Source organism: Haliotis rubra, unplaced genomic scaffold (assembly GCF_003918875.1).
Source record: "Haliotis rubra isolate DU_JTF1 unplaced genomic scaffold, ASM391887v1 Scf126, whole genome shotgun sequence".
Lineage (NCBI taxonomy): Eukaryota > Metazoa > Mollusca > Gastropoda > Lepetellida > Haliotidae > Haliotis > Haliotis rubra.
In genome coordinates, this window is record NW_025765181.1 from 666,914 (window position 1) to 693,299 (window position 26,386).

A 26,386-nucleotide genomic window follows, 5' to 3' on the forward strand; every position below is an offset into this window, starting at 1 on the left:
CATTTCTGGTTTTCTCCCGCCGTGATATTGCTGGAATATTGCTAAAAGCGGCGTAAAACCAAACTCAGTCAGTCAGTCAGTTAAGTTATTATGTATCATCAGAGGAAACGGAACCATTTGGCCTCTTGAGACCCACTAAAATTGTCAATTTTAAACCTTCAGGAAATGTGAAATATTGGCAATGACTTGTCAGACATGTTCGAAGACAGATTGGCCAATTTCGACTATGGTTAATAGAATGGTTAATATGAGTGAAAAGGACCTATTCTAAAATTTGAGTCGAGTCGAGTATTGAGAAGTAAGTTAGTTGCATAGCGTATTGTCACTAGCCATAGGAATACGATTCCCAAAAAATGCTGGGCGCGTTTGCATAACGTAATCTTAGCGCTACGTCTATCTTAAGTCTATGTAAAAGTGTAAGATCGCTTTGTGCAAGTGGGCCCAGGTATTTGATACTTATCTGTTTGGTGAAACCAACATGTATGGTTTTTGAAAAGCGAAATTTTATCATTCATTGTACTGTCTTTAATTGCATGTTTGATTGAACCATCTAATTAAAGTTCATGTTCAAATACAAATATTACAAATACTTAGTAACACAGACCCTGAAATATATGTATCCAAGAAAGCCCATTCAAGTGTAGAATATGTGGCAAGTCTAGTATGAAAATAAAGAAAGCCTCTGGGCCCCTTTTCACTATATTTTATGATTGTAAATTCGAAACCGTGTTTTGCTGTAAAATATGTTCAATTCAGAGACTAGATGTTAGTCCAACAAACACACTAAAACCTCTAAAAGCAATCTTTTTACCGGTGCATAATTTGAACTTCATTAACCTTTTAACTGCTCTCGTTTTGGTATGTCTCTTGTTTGACGCCATAAGCAATAATGGAGCTAAATGGTGTCTGTAAATGATCAAGTCTAGTCAGGCAATATCATGATGAATCACATTATTAGCATGGCTTTGAGCAGTTGTGATACTCTAAGATGCCGATCCCGACATGCATGTTTTTCTGATGTCCAATTCTAACCCAGGTCTCCCCAACCTGTCCTTCCTCGTTGCCTCATTGTTACAGGTATTTCGAAAAAAGGTATTGAAACAATGTGACCCGACATTGTTGTTTGTTTCTATGTTTTAACCTGTGTTCTCTATCACAGAGGCCACGTGCAGTGTGAAAACTCCAACGGCATCGTCAAGGTCTGTGTTGGTCACCAATGGTCCGACTGTTAGCCAAGGACAATTTGTTCAGTACAAGTGCAGCACAGGATTCTTCAAACAGTCTGGCGACGCGGAACTTGTGTGCTTGATGGATGGGACTTTGTTCGGAGACATGCTTGTCTGTGGAGGTAAACTAAAGGATTTAAACTACTTATTGATTGATTGATTGATTGATGTGCGGCAAGTCAGCAAGCCTGATCACCTGTTAGTGACCCCGTACGACATGTATGTGCTGCTGAAGACCTGTTCAATCCCCCCACGTTCTCTTGTCTTATAACATGAACTATATATGCGTGATAATAAATCGTATTTATCCAAATTCGAAAGAAAATATATATACCCATCCATAGCGACGCACTCGAAACCTTCATGAATAGTTTCACAAAGTACCTCCACCTTGGATAAGGTCTACGGCTAATGAAGGTGGCTTACAAACAATATGCGCGTTGTCAAGTAACGTTTTTGAGAAGGCTGTGGTAACACAATGAACTTACCGCTGTAATGCTTTGGCAGATGCACCAAGCTACAGCAAACGTCACAAAGAATAATATATTTAAGAACAAAGTTGCCCTGTGATGTTGCCACATGACCAAAAGTCATCGATCAGTGTTGAGGTACAAGATATATATATATATTTCATTTAAAAACATGTTATTCAGTGTCAGTTACGACATCAAACGTCGCCATCAGAGAAGAGCTCAAATAAACCAAGAGAAATCACCCATGCCAATCATATGAACTGATTTAGTGATGCGAGAGGAACACTTGATGTTTCTCTCACCAAAACAACAAACAACTAGACAACGGTTTGTCTCACCAAAACAACAAACACATAGACAACTGTATGTCTCACCAAAGCAACAAACAACTAGACAACGGTTTGTCTCACCAAAACAACTGCACAACTAGAACTATTTGTCTCAACAAACAACTGCAAACTGTTTGCAACAAACAACTGCACAACTGTTTGTCTCACAAAACAACAAACAACTAGACAACTGTTTGTCTCACCAAAACAACAAACAACTACACAACTGCTTGTCTCACCAAAACAACAAACAACTACACAACTGTTTGTCTCACCAAAACAACAAACAACTAGACAACTGTTTGTCTCACCAAAACAACAAACAACTACACAACTGTTTGTCTCACCAAAACAACAAACAAAACAACAAACAACTAACAACTGTTTGACAACTGTTTGTCTCACCAAAACAACAAACAACTACACAACTGTTTGTCTCACCAAAAAACAACAAACAACTACACAACTGTTTGTCTCACCAAAACAACAAACAACTACACAACTGTTTGTCTCACCAAAACAACAAACAACTACACAACTGTTTGTCTCACCAAAACAACAAACAACTACACAACTGTTTGTCTCACCAAAACAACAAACAACTAGACAACTGTTTGTCTCACCAAAACAACAAACAACTACACAACTGTTTGTCTCACCAAAACAACAAACAACTACACAACTGTTTGTCTCACCAAAACAACAAACAACTACACAACTGTTTGTCTCACCAAAACAACAAACAACTACACAACTGTTTGTCTCACCAAAACAACAAACAACTACACAACTGTTTGTCTCACCAAAACAACAAACAACTAGACAACTGTTTGTCTCACCAAAACAACAAACAACTACACAACTGTTTGTCTCACCAAAACAACAAACAACTACACAACTGTTTGTCTCACCAAAACAACAAACAACTAGACAACTGTTTGTCTCACCAAAACAACAAACAACTACACAACTGTTTGTCTCACCAAAACAACAAACAACTGGACAACTGTTTGTCTCACCAAAACAACAAACAACTAGAACTGTTAGTCTCACACAAAACAACAAACAACTACAACAACTGTTTGTCTCACCAAAACAACAAACAACTGGACAACTGTTTGTCTCACCAAAACAACAAACAACTAGGAACTGTTTGTCTCACCAAAACAACAAACAACTAAACAACTACACAACTGTTTGTCTCACCAAAACAACAAACAACTACAACTGTTTGTCTGTTTGTCAACAAACAACTAACAACTGTTTGTCTCACCAAAACAACAAACAACTAGACAACTGTTTGTCTCACCAAAACAACAAACAACTACACAACTGTTTGTCTCACCAAAAAACAACAAACAACTACACAACTGTTTGTCTCACCAAAACAACAAACAACTAGACAACTGTTTGTCTCACCAAAACAACAAACAACTACACAACTGTTTGTCTCACCAAAACAACAAACAACTAGACAACTGTTTCACCAAAACAACAAACAACTAGACAACTGTTTGTCTCCGCAAAACAACAAACAACTACACAACTGTTTGTCTCACCAACACAACAAACAACTAGAACTGTTTCTCTCATCAAAACAACAAACAACTACACAACTGTTTGTCTCACCAAAACAACAAACAACTACACAACTGTTTGTCTCACCAAAACAACAAACAACTACACAACTGTTTGTCTCACCAAAACAACAAACAACTAGACAACTGTTTGTCTCACCAAAACAACAAACAACTACACAACTGTTTGTCTCACCAAAACAACAAACAACTACACAACTGTTTGTCTCACCAAAACAACAAACAACTACACAACTGTTTGTCTCACCAAAACAACAAACAACTACACAACTGTTTGTCTCACCAAAACAACAAACAACTACACAACTGTTTGTCTCACCAAAACAACAAACAACTAGACAACTGTTTGTCTCACCAAAACCAACAAACAACTACACAACTGTTTGTCTCACCAAAACAGCAAACAACTACACAACTGTTTCTCTCACCAAAACAACAAACAACTACACAACTGTTTGTCTCACCAAAACAACAAACAACTAGACAACTGTTTGTCTCACCAAAACAACAAACAACTACACAACTGTTTGTCTCACCAAAACAACAAACAACTACACAACTGTTTGTCTCACCAAAACAACAAACAACTACACAACTGTTTGTCTCACCAAAAAACAACAAACAACTACACAACTGTTTGTCTCACCAAAACAACAAACAACTAGACAACTGTTTGTCTCACCAAAACAACAAACAACTAGACAACTGTTTGTCTCACCAAAACAACAAACAACTACACAACTGTTTGTCTCACCAAAACAACAAACAACTACACAACGGTTTGTCTCACCAAAACAACAAACAACTAGACAACTGTTTGTCTCACCAAAACAACAAACAACTACACAACTGTTTGTCTCACCAAAACAACAAACAACTACACAACTGTTTGTCTCACTAAACCAACAAACAACTACACAACTGTTTGTCTCACCAAAACAGCAAACAACTACACAACTGTTTGTCTCACCAAAACAACAAACAACTAGACAACTGTTTGTCTCACCAAAACAACAAACAATTACACAACTGTTTGTCTCACCAAAACAACAAACAACTGGACAACTGTTTGTCTCACCAAAACAACAAACAACTAGAATTGTTAGTTTCACCAAAACAACAAACAACTGGACAACTGTTTGTCTCACCAAAACAACAAACAACTGGACAACGGTTTGTCTCACCAAAACAACAACTAACTAGAACTGTTTGTCTCACCAAAACAACAAACAACTACACAACTGTTTGTCTCACCAAAACAACAACCAACTACAAAACAGCAAACAACTACACAACTGTTTCTCTCACCAAAACAACAAACAACTAGACAACGGTTTGTCTCACCAAAACAACAACCAACTACACAACTGTTTGTCTCACCCAAACAACAAACAACTGGACAACTGTTTGTCTCACCAAAACAACAAACAACTAGAACTGTTTGTCTCACCAAAACAACAAACAACTACACAACTGTTTGTCTCACCAAAACAACAAACAACTACACAACTGTTTGTCTCACCAAAACAACAAACAACTACACAACTGTTTGTCTCACCAACACAACAAACAACTAGAACTGTTTGTCTCATCAAAACAACAAACAACTACACAACTGTTTGTCTCACCAAAACAACAAACAAACAACTGTTTGTCTCACCAAAACAACAAACAACTACACAACTGTTTGTCTCACCAAAACAACAAACAACTACACAACTGTTTGTCTCACCAAAACAACAAACAACTAGACAACTGTTTGTCTCACCAAAACAACAAACAACTACACAACTGTTTGTCTCACCAAAACAACAAACAACTACACAACTGTTTGTCTCACCAAAACAACAAACAACTACACAACTGTTTGTCTCACCAAAACAACAAACAACTACACAACTGTTTGTCTCACCAAAACAACAAACAACTAGACAACTGTTTGTCTCACCAAAACAACAAACAACTACACAACTGTTTGTCTCACCAAAACAACAAACAACTACACAACTGTTTGTCTCACCAAAACAACAAACAACTGGACAACTGTTTGTCTCACCAAAACAACAAACAACTAGACAACTGTTTGTCTCACCAAAACAACAAACAACTACACAACTGTTTGTCTCACCAAAACAACAAACAACTACACAACTGTTTGTCTCACCAAAACAACAAACAACTACACAACTGTTTGTCTCACCAAAACAACAAACAACTACACAACTGTTTGTCTCACCAAAACAACAAACAACTAGACAACTGTTTGTCTCACCAAAACAACAAACAACTACACAACTGTTTGTCTCACCAAAACAACAAACAACTAGACAACTGTTTGTCTCACCAAAACAACAAACAACTACACAACGGTTTGTCTCACCAAAACAACAAACAACTAGACAACTGTTTGTCTCACCAACAACAAACAAACAACTACACAACTGTTTGTCTCACCAAAACAACAAACAACTAGACAACTGTTTGTCTCACCAAAACCAACAAACAACTACACAACTGTTTGTCTCACCAAAACAACAAACAACTACACAACTGTTTTGTCTCACCAAAACAACAAACAACTAGACAACTGTTTGTCTCACCAAAACAAAACAACAAACAATTACACAACTGTTTGTCTCACCAAAACAACAAACAACTGGACAACTGTTTGTCTCACCAAAACAACAAACAACTAGAATTGTTAGTTTCACCAAAACAACAAACAACTGGACAACTGTTTGTCTCACCAAAACAACAAACAACTGGACAACGGTTTGTCTCACCAAAACAACAACCAACTAGAACTGTTTGTCTCACCAAAACAACAAACAACTACACAACTGTTTGTCTCACCAAAACAACAAACAACTAGACAACGGTTTGTCTCACCAAAACAACAAACAACTACACAACGGTTTGCCTCACCAAAACAACAAACAACTAGACAACGGTTTGTCTCACCAAAACAACAAACAACTACACAACTGTTTGTCTCACCAAAACAACAAACAACTGGACAACTGTTTGTCTCACCAAAACAACAAACAACTAGAACTGTTTGTCTCACAAAACAACAACCAACTACACAACTGTTTGTCTCACCAAAACAACAAACAACTAGACAACTGTTTGTCTCACCAAAACAACAAACAACTACACAACTGTTTGTCTCACCAAAACAACAAACAACTAGACAACTGTTTGTCTCATCAAAACAACAAACAAATACACAACTGTTTGTCTCACCAAAACAACAAACAACTACACAACTGTTTGTCTCACCAAAACAACAAACAACTACACAACTGTTTGTCTCACCAAAACAACAAACAACTAGACAACTGTTTGTCTCACCAAAACAACAAACAACTACACAACTGTTTGTCTCACCAAAACAACAAACAACTACACAACTGTTTGTCTCACCAAAACAACAAACAACTAGACAACTGTTTGTCTCACCAAAACAACAAACAACTACACAACTGTTTGTCTCACCAAAACAACAAACAACTAGACAACTGTTTGTCTCACCAAAACAACAAACAACTACACAACTGTTTGTCTCACCAAAACAACAAACAACTACACAACTGTTTGTCTAACCAAAACAACAAACAACTACACAACTGTTTGTCTCACCAAAACAACAAACAACTGGACAACGGTTTGTCTCCAAAACAACAAACAACTAGACAACTGTTTGTCTCACCAAAACAACAAACAACTACACAACTGTTTGTCTCACCAAAACAACAAACAACTAGACAACTGTTTGTCTCACCAAAACAACAAACAACTACACAACTGTTTGTCTCACCAAAACAACAAACAACTACACAACTGTTTGTCTCACCAAAACAACAAACAACTACACAACTGTTTGTCTCACCAAAACAACAAACAACTACACAACTGTTTGTCTCACCAAAACAACAAACAACTAGACAACTGTTTGTCTCACCAAAACAACAAACAACTACACAACTGTTTGTCTCACCAAAACAACAAACAACTAGACAACTGTTTGTCTCACCAAAACAACAAACAACTACACAACTGTTTGTCTCAACAAAACAACAAACAACTAGACAACTGTTTGTCTCACCAAAACAACAAACAACTACACAACTGTTTGTCTCACCAAAACAACAAACAACTAGACAACTGTTTGTCTCACCAAAACAACAAACAACTACACAACTGTTTGTCTCACCAAAACAACAAACAACTACACAACTGTTTGTCTCACCAAAACAACAAACAACTAGACAACTGTTTGTCTCACCAAAACAACAAACAACTACACAACTGTTTGTCTCACCAAAACAACAAACAACTGGACAACTGTTTGTCTCACCAAAACAACAAACAACTAGAACTGTTTGTCTCACCAAAACAACAAACAACTGGACAACTGTTTGTCTCACCAAAACAACAAACAACTGGACAACTGTTTGTCTCACCAAAACAACAAACAACTAGAACTGTTTGTCTCACCAAAACAACAAACAACTACACAACTGTTTGTCTCACCAAAACAACAAACAACTAGACAACGGTTTGTCTCACCAAAACAACAAACAACTGGACAACGGTTTGTCTCACCAAAACAACAAACAACTAGACAACGGTTTGTCTCACCAAAACAACAAACAACTACACAACTGTTTGTCTCACCAAAACAACAAACAACTGGACAACGGTTTGTCTCACCAAAACAACAAACAACTAGAACTGTTTGTCTCACCAAAACAACAAACAACTACACAACTGTTTGTCTCACCAAAACAACAAACAACTAGACAACTGTTTGTCTCACCAAAACAACAAACAACTACACAACTGTTTGTCTCACCAAAACAACAAACAACTAGACAACTGTTTGTCTCATCAAAACAACAAACAACTACACAACTGTTTGTCTCACCAAAACAACAAACAACTACACAACTGTTTGTCTCACCAAAACAACAAACAACTACACAACTGTTTGTCTCACCAAAACAACAAACAACTAGACAACTGTTTGTCTCACCAAAACAACAAACAACTACACAACTGTTTGTCTCACCAAAACAACAAACAACTACACAACTGTTTGTCTCACCAAAACAACAAACAACTACACAACTGTTTGTCTCACCAAAACAACAAACAACTACACAACTGTTTGTCTCACCAAAACAACAAACAACTAGACAACTGTTTGTCTCACCAAAACAACAAACAACTGGACAACTGTTTGTCTCACCAAAACAACAAACAACTAGACAACGGTTTGTCTCACCAAAACAACAAACAACTACACAACTGTTTGTCTCACCAAAACAACAAACAACTGGACAACTGTTTGTCTCACCAAAACAACAAACAACTAGAACTGTTTGTCTCACCAAAACAACAAACAACTACACAACTGTTTGTCTCACCAAAACAACAAACAACTAGACAACTGTTTGTCTCACCAAAACAACAAACAACTACACAACTGTTTGTCTCACCAAAACAACAAACAACTAGAACTGTTTGTCTCATCAAAACAACAAACAACTACACAACTGTTTGTCTCACCAAAACAACAAACAACTACACAACTGTTTGTCTCACCAAAACAACAAACAACTGGACAACTGTTTGTCTCACCAAAACAACAAACAACTAGACAACTGTTTGTCTCACCAAAACAACAAACAACTACACAACTGTTTGTCTCACCAAAACAACAAACAACTACACAACTGTTTGTCTCACCAAAACAACAAACAACTACACAACTGTTTGTCTCACCAAAACAACAAACAACTAGACAACTGTTTGTCTCACCAAAACAACAAACAACTACACAACTGTTTGTCTCACCAAAACAACAAACAACTAGACAACTGTTTGTCTCACCAAAACAACAAACAACTACACAACTGTTTGTCTCACCAAAACAACAAACAACTACACAACTGTTTGTCTCACCAAAACAACAAACAACTAGACAACTGTTTGTCTCACCAAAACAACAAACAACTAGACAACTGTTTGTCTCACCAAAACAACAAACAACTACACAACTGTTTGTCTCACCAAAACAACAAACAACTACACAACTGTTTGTCTCACCAAAACAACAAACAACTACACAACTGTTTGTCTCACCAAAACAACAAACAACTAGACAACTGTTTGTCTCACCAAAACAACAAACAACTACACAACTGTTTGTCTCACCAAAACAACAAACAACTAGACAACTGTTTGTCTCACCAAAACAACAAACAACTACACAACTGTTTGTCTCACGCAAAACAACAAACAACTGGACAACGGTTTGTCTCACCAAAACAACAAACAACTGGACAACTGTTTGTCTCACCAAAACAACAAACAACTAGACAACTGTTTGTCTCACCAAAAACCAACAAACAACTGGACAACTGTTTGTCTCACCAAAACAACAAACAACTAGACAACTGTTTGTCTCACCAAAACAACAAACAACTAGACAACTGTTTGTCTCACCAAAACAACAAACAACTACACAACTGTTTGTCTCACCAAAACAACAAACAACTGGACAACTGTTTGTCTCACCAAAACAACAAACAACTAGAACTGTTTGTCTCACCAAAACAACAAACAACTGGACAACTGTTTGTCTCACCAAAACAACAAACAACTAGACAACTGTTTGTCTCACCAAAACAACAAACAACTGGACAACGGTTTGTCTCACCAAAACAACAAACAACTGGACAACTGTTTGTCTCACCAAAACAACAAACAACTACACAACTGTTTGTCTCACCAAAACAACAAACAACTAGACAACGGTTTGTCTCACCAAAACAACAAACAACTAGACAACTGTTTGTCTCACCAAAACAACAAACAACTAGACAACGGTTTGTCTCACCAAAACAACAAACAACTGGACAACTGTTTGTCTCACCAAAACAACAAACAACTGGACAACTGTTTGTCTCACCAAAACAACAAACAACTAGAACTGTTTGTCTCACCAAAACAACAAACAACTGGACAACTGTTTGTCTCACCAAAACAACAAACAACTAGACAACTGTTTGTCTCACCAAAACAACAAACAACTAGACAACTGTTTGTCTCACCAAAACAACAAACAACTAGACAACTGTTTGTCTCATCAAAACAACAAACAACTACACAACTGTTTGTCTCACCAAAACAACAAACAACTACACAACTGTTTGTCTCACAAAACAACAAACAACTGGACAACTGTTTGTCTCACCAAAACAACAAACAACTGGACAACTGTTTGTCTCACCAAAACAACAAACAACTAGACAACTGTTTGTCTCACCAAAACAACAAACAACTAGACAACTGTTTGTCTCACCAAAACAACAAACAACTAGACAACGGTTTGTCTCACCAAAACAACAAACAACTGGACAACTGTTTGTCTCACCAAAACAACAAACAACTGGACAACTGTTTGTCTCACCAAAACAACAAACAACTAGAACTGTTTGTCTCACCAAAACAACAAACAACTGGACAACTGTTTGTCTCACCAAAACAACAAACAACTACAACTGTTTGTCTCACCAAAACAACAAACAACTAGACAACTGTTTGTCTCACCAAAACAACAAACAACTAGACAACTGTTTGTCTCACCAAAACAACAAACAACTACACAAATGTTTGTCTCATCAAAACAACAAACAACTACACAACTGTTTGTCTCACCAAAACAACAAACAACTAGACAACGGTTTGTCTCACCAAAACAACAAACAACTAGACAACTGTTTGTCTCACCAAAACAACAAACAACTACACAACTGTTTGTCTCACCAAAACAACAAACAACTACACAACTGTTTGTCTCACCAAAACAACAAACAACTAGACAACTGTTTGTCTCACCAAAACAACAAACAACTACACAACTGTTTGTCTCACCAAAACAACAAACAACTACACAACTGTTTGTCTCACCAAAACAACAAACAACTACAACTGTTTGTCTCACCAAAACAACAAACAACTAGACAACTGTTTGTCTCACCAAAACAACAAACAACTGGACAACTGTTTGTCTCACCAAAACAACAAACAACTACACAACTGTTTGTCTCACCAAAACAACAAACAACTACACAACTGTTTGTCTCACCAAAACAACAAACAACTGGACAACTGTTTGTCTCACCAAAACAACAAACAACTAGACAACTGTTTGTCTCACCAAAACAACAAACAACTGGACAACGGTTTGTCTCACCAAAACAACAAACAACTGGACAACTGTTTTGTCTCACCAAAACAACAAACAACTGGACAACTGTTTGTCTCACCAAAACAACAAACAACTAGAACTGTTTGTCTCACCAAAACAACAAACAACCAGACAACGGTTTGTCTCACCAAAACAACAAACAACTAGACAACTGTTTGTCTCACCAAAACAACAAACAACTAGACAACTGTTTGTCTCACCAAAACAACAAACAACTGGACAACTGTTTGTAGACAACTGTTTGTCTCACCAAAACAACAAACAACTACACAACTGTTTGTCTCACCAAAACAACAAACAACTACAACTGTTTGTCTCACCAAAACAACAAACAACTAGACAACTGTTTGTCTCACCAAAACAACAAACAACTAGACAACTGTTTGTCTCACCAAAACAACAAACAACTACACAACTGTTTGTCTCACCAAAACAACAAACAACTAGACAACTGTTTGTCTCACCAAAACAACAAACAACTACACAACTGTTTGTCTCACCAAAACAACAAACAACTAGACAACTGTTTGTCTCACCAAAACAACAAACAACTGGACAACGGTTTGTCTCACCAAAACAACAAACAACTGGACAACTGTTTGTCTCACCAAAACAACAAACAACTAGAACTGTTTGTCTCACCAAAACAACAAACAACTGGACAACTGGTTTGTCTCACCAAAACAACAAACAACTACCAAAACTGTTTGACAACTGTTTGTCTCACCAAAACAACAAACAACTGGACAACTGTTTGTCTCACCAAAACAACAAACAACTAGACAACTGTTTGTCTCACCAAAACAACAAACAACTGGACAACTGTTTGTCTCACCAAAACAACAAACAACTAGACAACTGTTTGTCTCACCAAAACAACAAACAACTAGACAACTGTTTGTCTCACCAAAACAACAAACAACTGGACACTGTTTGTCTCACCAAAACAACAAACAACTGGACAACTGTTTGTCTCACCAAAACAACAAACAACTAGACAACTGTTTGTCTCACCAAAACAACAAACAACTGGACAACTGTTTTGTCTCACCAAAACAACAAACAACTACACAACTGTTTGTCTCACCAAAACAACAAACAACTAGACAACTGTTTGTCTCACCAAAACAACAAACAACTGGACAACTGTTTGTCTCACCAAAACAACAAACAACTGGACAACTGTTTGTCTCACCAAAACAACAAACAACTTGACAACTGTTTGTCTCACCAAAACAACAAACAACTACAACTGTTAGTCTCACCAAAACAGCAAACAACTGGACAACGGGTTGTCTCACAAAAACAACAAACAACTGGACAACGGTTTGTCTTACCAAAACAACAAACAACTTAACAACTGTTTGTCTCACCAAAACAACAAACAACTTAACAACTGATTGTCTCACCAAAACAACAAACAACTAGACAACTGTTTGTCTCACCAAAACAATAAACAACTACAACTGTTTGTCTCACCAAAACAACAAACAACTGGACAACGGTTTGTCTCACCAAAACAACAAACAACTGGACAACGGTTTGTCTCACCAAAACAACAAACAACTGGACAACTGTTTGTCTCACCAAAACAACAAACAACTGGACAACTGTTTGTCTCACCAAAACAACAAACAACTGGACAACTGTTTGTCTCACCAAAACAACAAACAACTACACAACTGTTTGTCTCACCAAAACAACAAACAACTGGACAACTGTTTGTCTCACCAAAACAACAAACAACTACACAACTGTTTGTCTCACCAAAACAACAAACAACTGGACAACGGTTTGTCTCACCAAAACAACAAACAACTAGACAACTGTTTGTCTCACCAAAACAACAAACAACTAGACAACTGTTTGTCTCACCAAAACAACAAACAACTACAACTGTTTGTCTCACCAAAACAACAAACAACTACACAACTGTTTGTCTCACCAAAACAACAAACAACTACACAACTGTTTGTCTCATCAAAACAACAAACAACTAGACAACTGTTTGTCTCACCAAAACAACAAACAACTAGGACAACGGTTTGTCTCACCAAAACAACAAACAACTGGACAACTGTTTGTCTCACCAAAACAACAAACAACTAGACAACTGTTTGTCTCACCAAAACAACAAACAACTAGACAACTGTTTGTCTCACCAAAACAACAAACAACTGGACAACTGTTTGTCTCACCAAAACAACAAACAACTGGACAACTGTTTGTCTCACCAAAACAACAAACAACTGGACAACTGTTTGTCTCACCAAAACAACAAACAACTAGACAACTGTTTGTCTCACCAAAACAACAAACAACTAGAACTGTTAGTCTCACCAAAACAGCAAACAACTGGACAACGGGTTGTCTCACAAAAACAACAAACAACTGGACAACGGTTTGTCTTACCAAAACAACAAACAACTGGACAACGGTTTGTCTCACCAAAACAACAAACAACTGGACAACTGTTTGTCTCACCAAAACAACAAACAACTGGACAACTGTTTGTCTCACCAAAACAACAAACAACTGGACAACTGTTTGTCTCACCAAAACAACAAACAACTACACAACTGTTTGTCTCACCAAAACAACAAACAACTACACAACTGTTTGTCTCACCAAAACAAACAAATACACAACTGTTTGTCTCACCAAAGCAACAAACAACTAGACAACTGTTAGTCTCACCAAAAAAACAAACAACTGCACAACTGTTTGTCTCACCAAAACAACAAACAACTGGACAACTATTTGTCTCACCAAAACAACAAACAACTGGACAACGGTTTGTCTCACCAAAACAACAAACAACTGGACAACGGTTTGTCTAACCAAAACAACAAACAACTGGACAACTGTTTGTCTCACCAAAACAACAAACAACTAGAACTGTTAGTCTCACCAAAACAACAAACAACTTAACAACTGTTTGTCTCACCAAAACAACAAACAACTGCAACTGTTTGTCTCACCAAAACAACAAACAACTAGAACTGTTAGTCTCACCAAAACAACAAACAGCTAGACAACGGTTTGTCTCACCAAAACTTCAAACAACTAGACAACTGTTTGTCTCACCAAAACAACAAACAACTAGAACTGTTTGTCTCACCAAAACAACAAACAACTACACAACTGTTTGTCTCACCAAAACAACAAACAACTGGACAACGGTTTGTCTCACCAAAACAACAAACAACTAGACAACGGTTTGTCTCACCAAAACAACAAACAACTGGACAACGGTTTGTCTCACCAAAACAACAAACAACTAGACAACGGTTTGTCTCACCAAAACAACAAACAACTAGACAACTGTTAGACTCACCAAAACAACAAACAACTACACAACTGTTTGTCTTACCAAACAAACAACTACACAACTGTTTGTCTCACCAAAACAAACAAATACACACCTGTTTGTCTCACCAAAACAACAAACAACTAGACAACTGTTTGTCTCAACAAAACCACAAACAACTGCAACTGTTTGTCTCACCAAAACAACAAACAACTAGAACTGTTAGTCTCACCAAAACAACAAACAACTGGACAACGGTTTGTCTCACCAAAACAACAAACAACTAGACAACTGTTTGTCTCACCAAAACAACAAACAACTGGACAACTGTTTGTCTCACCAAAACAACAAACAACTAGAACTCTTTGCCTCACCAAAACAACAAACAACTAGACAACTGTTTATCTCACCAAAACAACAAACAACTAGACAACTGTTTGTCTCACCAAAACAAACAAATACACAACTGTTTGTCTCACCAAAAGAACAAACAACTAGACAACTGTTAGTTTCAGCAAAACAACAAACAACTAGACAACTGTTTGTCTCACCAAAACAACAAACAACTACACAACTGTTTGTCTCACCAAAACAACAAACAACTACACAACTGTTTGTCTCACTTAAACAACAAACAACTGTACAACTGTTTGTCTCACCAAAACAACAAACAACTTAACAACTGTTTGTCTCACCAAAACAACAAACAACTGCAACTGTTTGTCTCACCAAAACAACAAACAACTAGAACTGTTAGTCTCACAAAAACAACAAACAGCTAGACAACGGTTTGTCTCACCAAAACATCAAACAACTAGACAACTGTTTGTCTCACCAAAACAACAAACAACTAGAACTGTTTGTCTCACCAAAACAACAAACAACTAGACAACTGTTTGTCTCACCAAAACAACAAACAACTAGACAACGGTTTGTCTCACCAAAACAACAAACAACTTAACAACTGTTTGTCTTACCAAAACAACAAACAACTAGAACTGTTTGTCTCACCAAAACAACAAACAACTAGACAACTGTTTGTCTCACCAAAACAACAAACAACTGGACAACTGTTTGTCTCACCAAAACAACAAACAACTGGACAACTGTTTGTCTTACCAAAACAACAAACAACTACACAACGGTTTGTCTCACCAAAACAACAAACAACTTAACAACTGTTTGTCTCACCAAAACAACAAACAACTGCAACTGTTTGTCTCACCAAAACAACAAACAACTAGAACTGTTAGTCTCACCAAAACAACAAACAACTGGATAACGGTTTGTCTCACCAAAACAACAAACAACTGGACAACTGTTTGTCTCACCAAAACAACAAACAACTAGAACTGTTTGTCTCACCAAAACAACAAACAACTAGACAACTGTTTGTCTCACCAAAACAACAAACAACTAGACAACTGTTTGTCTCACCAAAACAACAAACAACTGGACAACTGTTTGTCTCACCAAAACAACAAACAACTAGAACTGTTTGTCTCACCAAAACAACAAACAACTAGACAACTGTTTGTCTCACCAAAACAACAAACAACTGGATAACGGTTTGTCTCACCAAAACAACAAACAACTGGACAACTGTTTGTCTCACCAAAACAACAAACAACTAGACAACTGTTTGTCTCACCAAAACAACAAACAACTAGAACTGTTTGTCTCACCAAAACAACAAACAACTAGAACTGTTTGTCTCACCAAAACAACAAACAACTGGACAACGGTTTGTCTCACCAAAACAACAAACAACTGGACAACGGTTTGTCTCACCAAAACAACAAACAACTGGACAACTGTTTGTCTCACCAAAACAACAAACATCTAGAACTGTTTGTCTCACCAAAACAACAAACAACTGGACAACGATTTGTCTCACCAAAACAACAAACAACTGGACAATGGTTTGTCTCACCAAAACAACAAACAACTAGACAACTGTTTGTCTCACCAAAACAACAAACAACTACACAACTGTTTGTTTCACCAAAAACAACAAACAACTAGAACTGTTAGTCTCACCAAAACAGCAAACAACTGGACAACGGTTTGTCTCACCAAAACAACAAACAACTGGACAACGGTTTGTCTCACCAAAACAACAAACAACTGGACAACTGTTTGTCTCACCAAAACAACAAACAACTGGACAACTGTTTGTCTCACCAAAACAACAAACAACTAGACAACTGTTTGTCTCACCAAAACAACAAACAACTAGACAACTGTTTGTCTCACCAAAACAAACAAACAACTACACAACTGTTTGTCTCACCAAAACAACAAACAACTACACAACTGTTTGTCTCACCAAAACAACAAACAAATACACAACTGTTTGTCTCACCAAAACAACAAACAACTAGACAACTGTTTGTCTCACCAAAACAACAAACAACTGCACAACTGTTTGTCTCACCAAAACAACAAACAACTGGACAACTATTTGTCTCACCAAAACAACAAACAACTGGACAACGGTTTGTCTCACCAAAACAACAAACAACTGGACAACGGTTTGTCTAACCAAAACAACAAACAACTGGACAACTGTTTGTCTCACCAAAACAACAAACAACTACAACTGTTTGTCTCACCAAAACAACAAACAAACAACAAAACAACAAACAACTGACAACTGTTTGTCTCACCAAAACAACAAACAACTGCAACTGTTTGTCTCACCAAAACAACAAACAACTAGACAACTGTTTGTCTCACCAAAACAACAAACAACTAGACAACTGTTTGTCTCACCAAAACAACAAACAACTAGAACTGTTTGTCTCACCAAAACAACAAACAACTAGACAACTGTTTGTCTCACCAAAACAACAAACAACTGGACAACGGTTTGTCTCACCAAAACAACAAACAACTAGACAACGGTTTGTCTCACCAAAACAACAAACAACTGGACAACGGTTTGTCTCACCAAAACAACAAACAACTAGACAACGGTTTGTCTCACCAAAACAACAAACAACTAGACAACTGTTAGACTCACCAAAACAACAAACAACTACACAACTGTTTGTCTTACCAAACAAACAACTACACAACTGTTTGTCTCACCAAAACAAACAAATACACACCTGTTTGTCTCACCAAAACAACAAACAACTAGACAACTGTTTGTCTCAACAAAACCACAAACAACTGCAACTGTTTGTCTCACCAAAACAACAAACAACTAGAACTGTTAGTCTCACCAAAACAACAAACAACTGGACAACGGTTTGTCTCACCAAAACAACAAACAACTAGACAACTGTTTGTCTCACCAAAACAACAAACAACTGGACAACTGTTTGTCTCACCAAAACAACAAGCAACTAGAACTCTTTGCCTCACCAAAACAACAAACAACTAGACAACTGTTTATCTCACCAAAACAACAAACAACTACACAACTGTTTGTCTCACCAAAACAAACAAATACACAACTGTTTGTCTCACCAAAAGAACAAACAACTAGACAACTGTTAGTTTCAGCAAAACAACAAACAACTAGACAACTGTTTGTCTCACCAAAACAACAAACAACTACACAACTGTTTGTCTCACCAAAACAACAAACAACTACACAACTGTTTGTCTCCGCAAAACAACAAACAACTGTACAACTGTTTGTCTCACCAAAACAACAAACAACTTAACAACTGTTTGTCTCGCCAAAACAACAAACAACTGCAACTGTTTGTCTCACCAAAACAACAAACAACTAGAACTGTTAGTCTCACAAAAACAACAAACAGCTAGACAACGGTTTGTCTCACCAAAACATCAAACAACTAGACAACTGTTTGTCTCACCAAAACAACAAACAACTAGAACTGTTTGTCTCACCAAAACAACAAACAACTAGACAACTGTTTGTCTCACCAAAACAACAAACAACTAGACAACGGTTTGTCTCACCAAAACAACAAACAACTTAACAACTGTTTGTCTTACCAAAACAACAAACAACTAGACAACTGTTTGTCTCACCAAAACAACAAACAACTAGACAACTGTTTGTCTCACCAAAACAACAAACAACTGGACAACGGTTTGTCTCACCAAAACAACAAACAACTGGACAATGGTTTGTCTTACCAAAACAACAAACAACTACACAACGGTTTGTCTCACCAAAACAACAAACAACTTAACAACTGTTTGTCTCACCAAAACAACAAACAACTGCAACTGTTTGTCTCACCAAAACAACAAACAACTAGAACTGTTAGTCTCACCAAAACAACAAACAACTGGATAACGGTTTGTCTCACCAAAACAACAAACAACTGGACAACTGTTTGTCTCATCAAAACAACAAACAACTAGAACTGTTTGTCTCACCAAAACAACAAACAACTGGACAACTGTTTGTCTCACCAAAACAACAAGCAACTAGAACTGTTTGTCTCACCAAAACAACAAACAACTGGACAACTGTTTGTCTCACCAAAACAACAAACAACTAGAACTGTTTGTCTCACCAAAACAACAAACAACTAGAACTGTTAGTCTCACCAAAACAACAAACAACTGGATAACGGTTTGTCTCACCAAAACAACAAACAACTGGACAACTGTTTGTCTCACCAAAACAACAAACAACTAGACAACGGTTTGTCTCACCAAAACAACAAACAACTAGAACTGTTTGTCTCACCAAAACAACAAACAACTAGAACTGTTTGTCTCACCAAAACAACAAACAACTGGACAACGGTTTGTCTCACCAAAACAACAAACAACTGGACAACGGTTTGTCTCACCAAAACAACAAACAACTGGACAACTGTTTGTCTCACCAAAACAACAAACATCTAGAACTGTTTGTCTCACCAAAACAACAAACAACTGGACAACGATTTGTCTCACCAAAACAACAAACAACTGGACAATGGTTTGTCTCACCAAAACAACAAACAACTAGACAACTGTTTGTCTCACCAAAACAATAAACAACTGGACAACTGTTAGTCTCACCAAAACAACAAACAACTGGACAACGGTTTGTCTCACCAAAACAACAAACAACTAGAACTGTTTGTCTCACCAAAACAACAAACAACTGGACAACGGTTTGTCTCACCAAAACAACAAACAACTGGACAACTGTTAGTCTCACCAAAACAACAAACAACTGGACAACGGTTTGTCTCACCAAAACAACAAACAACTGGACAACTATTTGTCTAACCAAAACAACAAGCAACTAGAACTGTTTGTCTCACCAAAACAACAAACAACTGGACAACGGTTTGTCTCACCAAAACAACAAACAACTACACAACTGTTTGTCTCACCAAATCAGCAAACAAATACACAACTGTTTGTCTCACAAAAACAACAAACAACTGGACAACTGTTTGTCTCACCAAAACAACAAACTACTGGACAACTGTTTGTCTCACCAAAACAACAAACAACTAGACAACGGTTTGTCTTACCAAAACAACAAACAACTATACAACTGTTTGTCTCACCAAAACAACAAACAACTAGAACTGTTTGTCTCACCAAAACAACAAACAACTAGACAACGGTTTGTCTCACCAAAACAACAAACAACTGGACAACGGTTTGTCTCACCAAAACAACAAACAACTGGACAACGGTTTGTCTCACCAAAACAACAAACAACTGGACAACTGTTTGTCTCACCAAAACAACAAACAACTAGACAACTGTTTGTCTCACCAAAACAACAAACAACTGGACAACTGTTTGTCTCACCAAAACAACAAACAACTGGACAACTGTTTGTCTCACCAAAACAACAAACAACTGGACAACTGTTAGTCTCACCAAAACAACAAACAACTGGACAACTGTTTGTCTCACCAAAACAACAAACAACTGGACAACTGTTTGTCTCACCAAAACAACAAACAACTAGACAACTGTTTGTCTCACCAAAACAACAAACAACTGGACAACTGTTTGTCTCACCAAAACAACAAACAACTGGACAACGGTTTGTCTCACCAAAACAAACAAACAACTACACAACTGTTTGTCTCCACCAAAACAACAAACAACTACACAACTGTTTGTCTCACCAAAACAACAAACAAATACACAACTGTTTGTCTCACCAAAACAACAAACAACTAGACAACTGTTTGTCTCACCAAAACAACAAACAACTAGACAACTGTTTGTCTCACCAAAACAACAAACAACTGGACAACTGTTTGTCTCACCAAAACAACAAACAACTGGACAACTGTTTGTCTCACCAAAACAACAAACAACTGGACAACGGTTTGTCTCACCAAAACAACAAACAACTGGACAACTGTTTGTCTCACCAAAACAACAAACAACTAGACAACTGTTTGTCTCACCAAAACAACAAACAACTTAACAACTGTTTGTCTCACCAAAACAACAAACAACTGCAACTGTTTGTCTCACCAAAACAACAAACAACTAGAACTGTTAGTCTCACCAAAACAACAAACAGCTAGACAACGGTTTGTCTCACCAAAACTTCAAACAACTAGACAACTGTTTGTCTCACCAAAACAACAAACAACTAGAGAACTGTTTGTCTCACCAAAACAACAAACAACTACACAACTGTTTGTCTCACCAAAACAACAAACAACTGGACAACGGTTTGTCTCACCAAAACAACAAACAACTAGACAACTGTTTGTCTCACCAAAACAACAAACAACTGGACAACTGTTTGTCTCACCAAAACAACAAACAACTACACAACTGTTTGTCTCACCAAAACAACAAACAACTACACAACTGTTTGTCTCACCAAAACAACAAACAACTACACAACTGTTTGTCTCACAAAACAACAAACAACTAGACAACTGTTTGTCTCACCAAAACAACAAACAACTAGACAACTGTTTGTCTCCCCAAAACAATAAACAACTGGACAACTGTTAGTCTCACCAAAACAACAAACAACTGGACAACGGTTTGTCTCACCAAAACAACAAACAACTAGAACTGTTTGTCTCACCAAAACAACAAACAACTGGACAACTGTTTGTCTCACCAAAACAACAAGCAACTAGAACTCTTTGCCTCACCAAAACAACAAACAACTAGACAACTGTTTATCTCACCAAAACAACAAACAACTACACAACTGTTTGTCTCACCAAAACAAACAAATACACAACTGTTTGTCTCACCAAAAGAACAAACAACTAGACAACTGTTTGTTTCAGCAAAACAACAAACAACTAGACAACTGTTTGTCTCACCAAAACAACAAACAACTACACAACTGTTTGTCTCACCAAAACAACAAACAACTACACAACTGTTTGTCTCACAAAAACAACAAACAACTGTACAACTGTTTGTCTCACCAAAACAACAAACAACTTAACAACTGTTTGTCTCGCCAAAACAACAAACAACTGCAACTGTTTGTCTCACCAAAACAACAAACAACTAGAACTGTTAGTCTCACAAAAACAACAAACAGCTAGACAACTGTTTGTCTCACCAAAACATCAAACAACTAGACAACTGTTTGTCTCACCAAAACAACAAACAACTAGAACTGTTTGTCTCACCAAAACAACAAACAACTAGACAACTGTTTGTCTCACCAAAACAACAAACAACTAGACAACGGTTTGTCTCACCAAAACAACAAGCAACTTAACAACTGTTTGTCTTACCAAAACAACAAACAACTAGAACTGTTTGTCTCACCAAAACAACAAACAACTAGACAACTGTTTGTCTCACCAAAACAACAAACAACTGGACAACGGGTTGTCTCACCAAAACAACAAACAACTGGACAATGGTTTGTCTTACCAAAACAACAAACAACTACACAACGGTTTGTCTCACCAAAACAACAAACAACTTAACAACTGTTTGTCTCACCAAAACAACAAACAACTAGACAACTGTTTGTCTCACCAAAACAACAAACAACTAGAACTGTTTGTCTCACCAAAACAACAAACAACTGGACAACGGTTTGTCTCACCAAAACAACAAACAACTGGACAACGGTTTGTCTCACCAAAACAACAAACAACTACAACTGTTTGTCTCACCAAAACCAAAAACAACAAAAACAAACTGGACAACTGTTTGTCTCACCAAAACAACAAACAACCAGACAACTGTTTGTCTCACCAAAACAACAAACAACTGGACAACTGTTTGTCTCACCAAAACAACAAACAACTAGACAACTGTTTGTCTCACCAAAACAACAAACAACTAGAACTGTTTGTCTCACCAAAACAACAAACAACTGGACAACTGTTTGTCTCACCAAAACAACAAACAACTGGACAACTGTTTGTCTCACCAAAACCAAAACAACTAGAAACAAAACAACAAACAACTGGACAACGGTTTGTCTCACCAAAACAACAAACAACTGGACAACGGTTTGTCTCACCAAAACAACAAACAACTGGACAACGGTTTGTCTCACCAAAACAACAAACAACTACACAACTGTTTGTCTCACCAAAACAACAAACAACTTAACAACTGTTTGTCTCACCAAAACAACAAACAACTACAACTGTTTGTCTCACCAAAACAACAAACAACTGGACAACTGTTTGTCTCACCAAAACAACAAACAACTGGACAACGGTTTGTCTCACCAAAACAACAAACAACTGGACAACTGTTTGTCTCACCAAAACAACAAACAACTAGAACTGTTTGTCTCACCAAAACAACAAACAACTGGACAACTGTTTGTCTCACCAAAACAACAAGCAACTAGAACTGTTTGTCTCACCAAAACAACAAACAACTGGACAACTGTTTGTCTCACCAAAACAACAAACAACTAGAACTGTTTGTCTCACCAAAACAACAAACAACTAGAACTGTTAGTCTCACCAAAACAAGAAACAACTGGATAACGGTTTGTCTCACCAAAACAACAAACAACTGGACAACTGTTTGTCTCACCAAAACAACAAACAACTAGACAACGGTTTGTCTCACCAAAACAACAAACAACTAGAACTGTTTGTCTCACCAAAACAACAAACAACTAGAACTGTTTGTCTCACCAAAACAACAAACAACTGGACAACGGTTTGTCTCACCAAAACAACAAACAACTGGACAACGGTTTGTCTCACCAAAACAACAAACAACTGGACAACTGTTTGTCTCACCAAAACAACAAACATCTAGAACTGTTTGTCTCACCAAAACAACAAACAACTGGACAACGATTTGTCTCACCAAAACAACAAACAACTGGACAATGGTTTGTCTCACCAAAACAACAAACAACTAGACAACTGTTTGTCTCCCCAAAACAATAAACAACTGGACAACTGTTAGTCTCACCAAAACAACAAACAACTGGACAACGGTTTGTCTCACCAAAACAACAAACAACTAGAACTGTTTGTCTCACCAAAACAACAAACAACTGGACAACGGTTTGTCTCACCAAAACAACAAACAACTGGACAACTGTTTGTCTCACCAAAACAACAAACAACTGGACAACGGTTTGTCTCACCAAAACAACAAACAACTGGACAACTATTTGTCTAACCAAAACAACAAACAACTAGAACTGTTTGTCTCACCAAAACAACAAACAACTGGACAACGGTTTGTCTCACCAAAACAACAAACAACTACACAACTGTTTGTCTCACCAAATCAACAAACAAATACACAACTGTTTGTCTCACAAAAACAACAAACAACTGGACAACTGTTTGTCTCACCAAAACAACAAACAACTGGACAACTGTTTGTCTCACCAAAACAACAAACAACTAGACAACGGTTTGTCTCACCAAAACAACAAACAACTATACAACTGTTTGTCTCACCAAAACAACAAACAACTAGAACTGTTTGTCTCACCAAAACAACAAACAACTAGACAACGGTTTGTCTCACCAAAACAACAAACAACTGGACAACGGTTTGTCTCACCAAAACAACAAACAACTGGACAACGGTTTGTCTCACCAAAACAACAAACAACTAGAACTGTTTGTCTCACCAAAACAACAAACAACTAGAACTGTTTGTCTTACCAAAACAACAAACAACTAGACAACGGTTTGTCTCACCAAAACAACAAACAACTTAACAACTGTTTGTCTCACCAAAACAACAAACAACTAGAACTGTTTGTCTCACCAAAACAACAAACAACTTAACAACTGTTTGTCTCACCAAAACAACAAACAACTGGACAACGATTTGTCTCACCAAAACAACAAACAACTAGACAACTGTTTGTCTCACCAAAACAACAAACAACTGGACAACTATTTGTATCACCAAAACAACAAACAACTGGACAACGGTTTGTCTCACCAAAACAACAAACAACTGGACAACTATTAGTCTCACCAAAACAACAAACAGCTGGACAACTGTTAGTCTCACCAAAACAACAAACAACTGGACAACTGTTTGTCTCACCAAAACAACAAACAACTAGAACTGTTTGTCTCACCAAAACAACAAACAACTGGACAACGGTTTGTCTCACCAAAACAACAAACAACTGGACAACGGTTTGTCTCACCAAAACAACAAACAACTGGACAACGGTTTGTCTCACCAAAACAACAAACAACTAGAACAGTTTGTCTCACCAAAACAACAAACAACTGGACAACGGTTTGTCTCACCAAAACAACAAACAACTGGACAACGGTTTGTCTCACCAAAACAACAAACAACTAGACAACTGTTTGTCTCACCAAAACAACAAACAACTACACAACTGTTTGTCTCACCAAAACAACAAACAACTGACAACTGTTTGTCTCACCAAAACAACAAACAACTACACAACGGTTTGTCTCACCAAAACAACAAACAACTAGACAACGGGTTGTCTCACCAAAACAACAAACAACTAGGCAACGGTTTGTCTCATCAATACAACAAACAACTAGACAACTGTTAGTCTCACCAAAACAACAAACAACTGGACAACTATTTGTCTCACCAAAACAACAAACAACTGGACAACGGTTTGTCTCACCAAAACAACAAACAACTGGACAACTGTTTGTCTCACCAAAACAACAAACAACTAGAACTGTTTGTCTCACCAAAACAACAAACAACTAGACAACGGTTTGTCTCACCAAAACAACAAACAACTGGACAACGGTTTGTCTCACCAAAACAACA

General features: G+C 37.2%; 1 protein-coding gene across 1 annotated transcript in view; it reads left to right on the forward strand.

Moving 5' to 3' along the window:
* The window catches only part of LOC124266475, a 67,578-nt gene that overhangs the window by 32,172 nt on the left and 9,020 nt on the right, over nucleotides 1–26,386 (forward strand). The window contains exon 19 of the mRNA XM_046701265.1: nucleotides 1,160–1,348. Within this exon, the coding sequence (XP_046557221.1) occupies nucleotides 1,160–1,348 (189 nt within the window). The remainder of the gene's footprint in view (nucleotides 1–1,159; nucleotides 1,349–26,386) is intronic.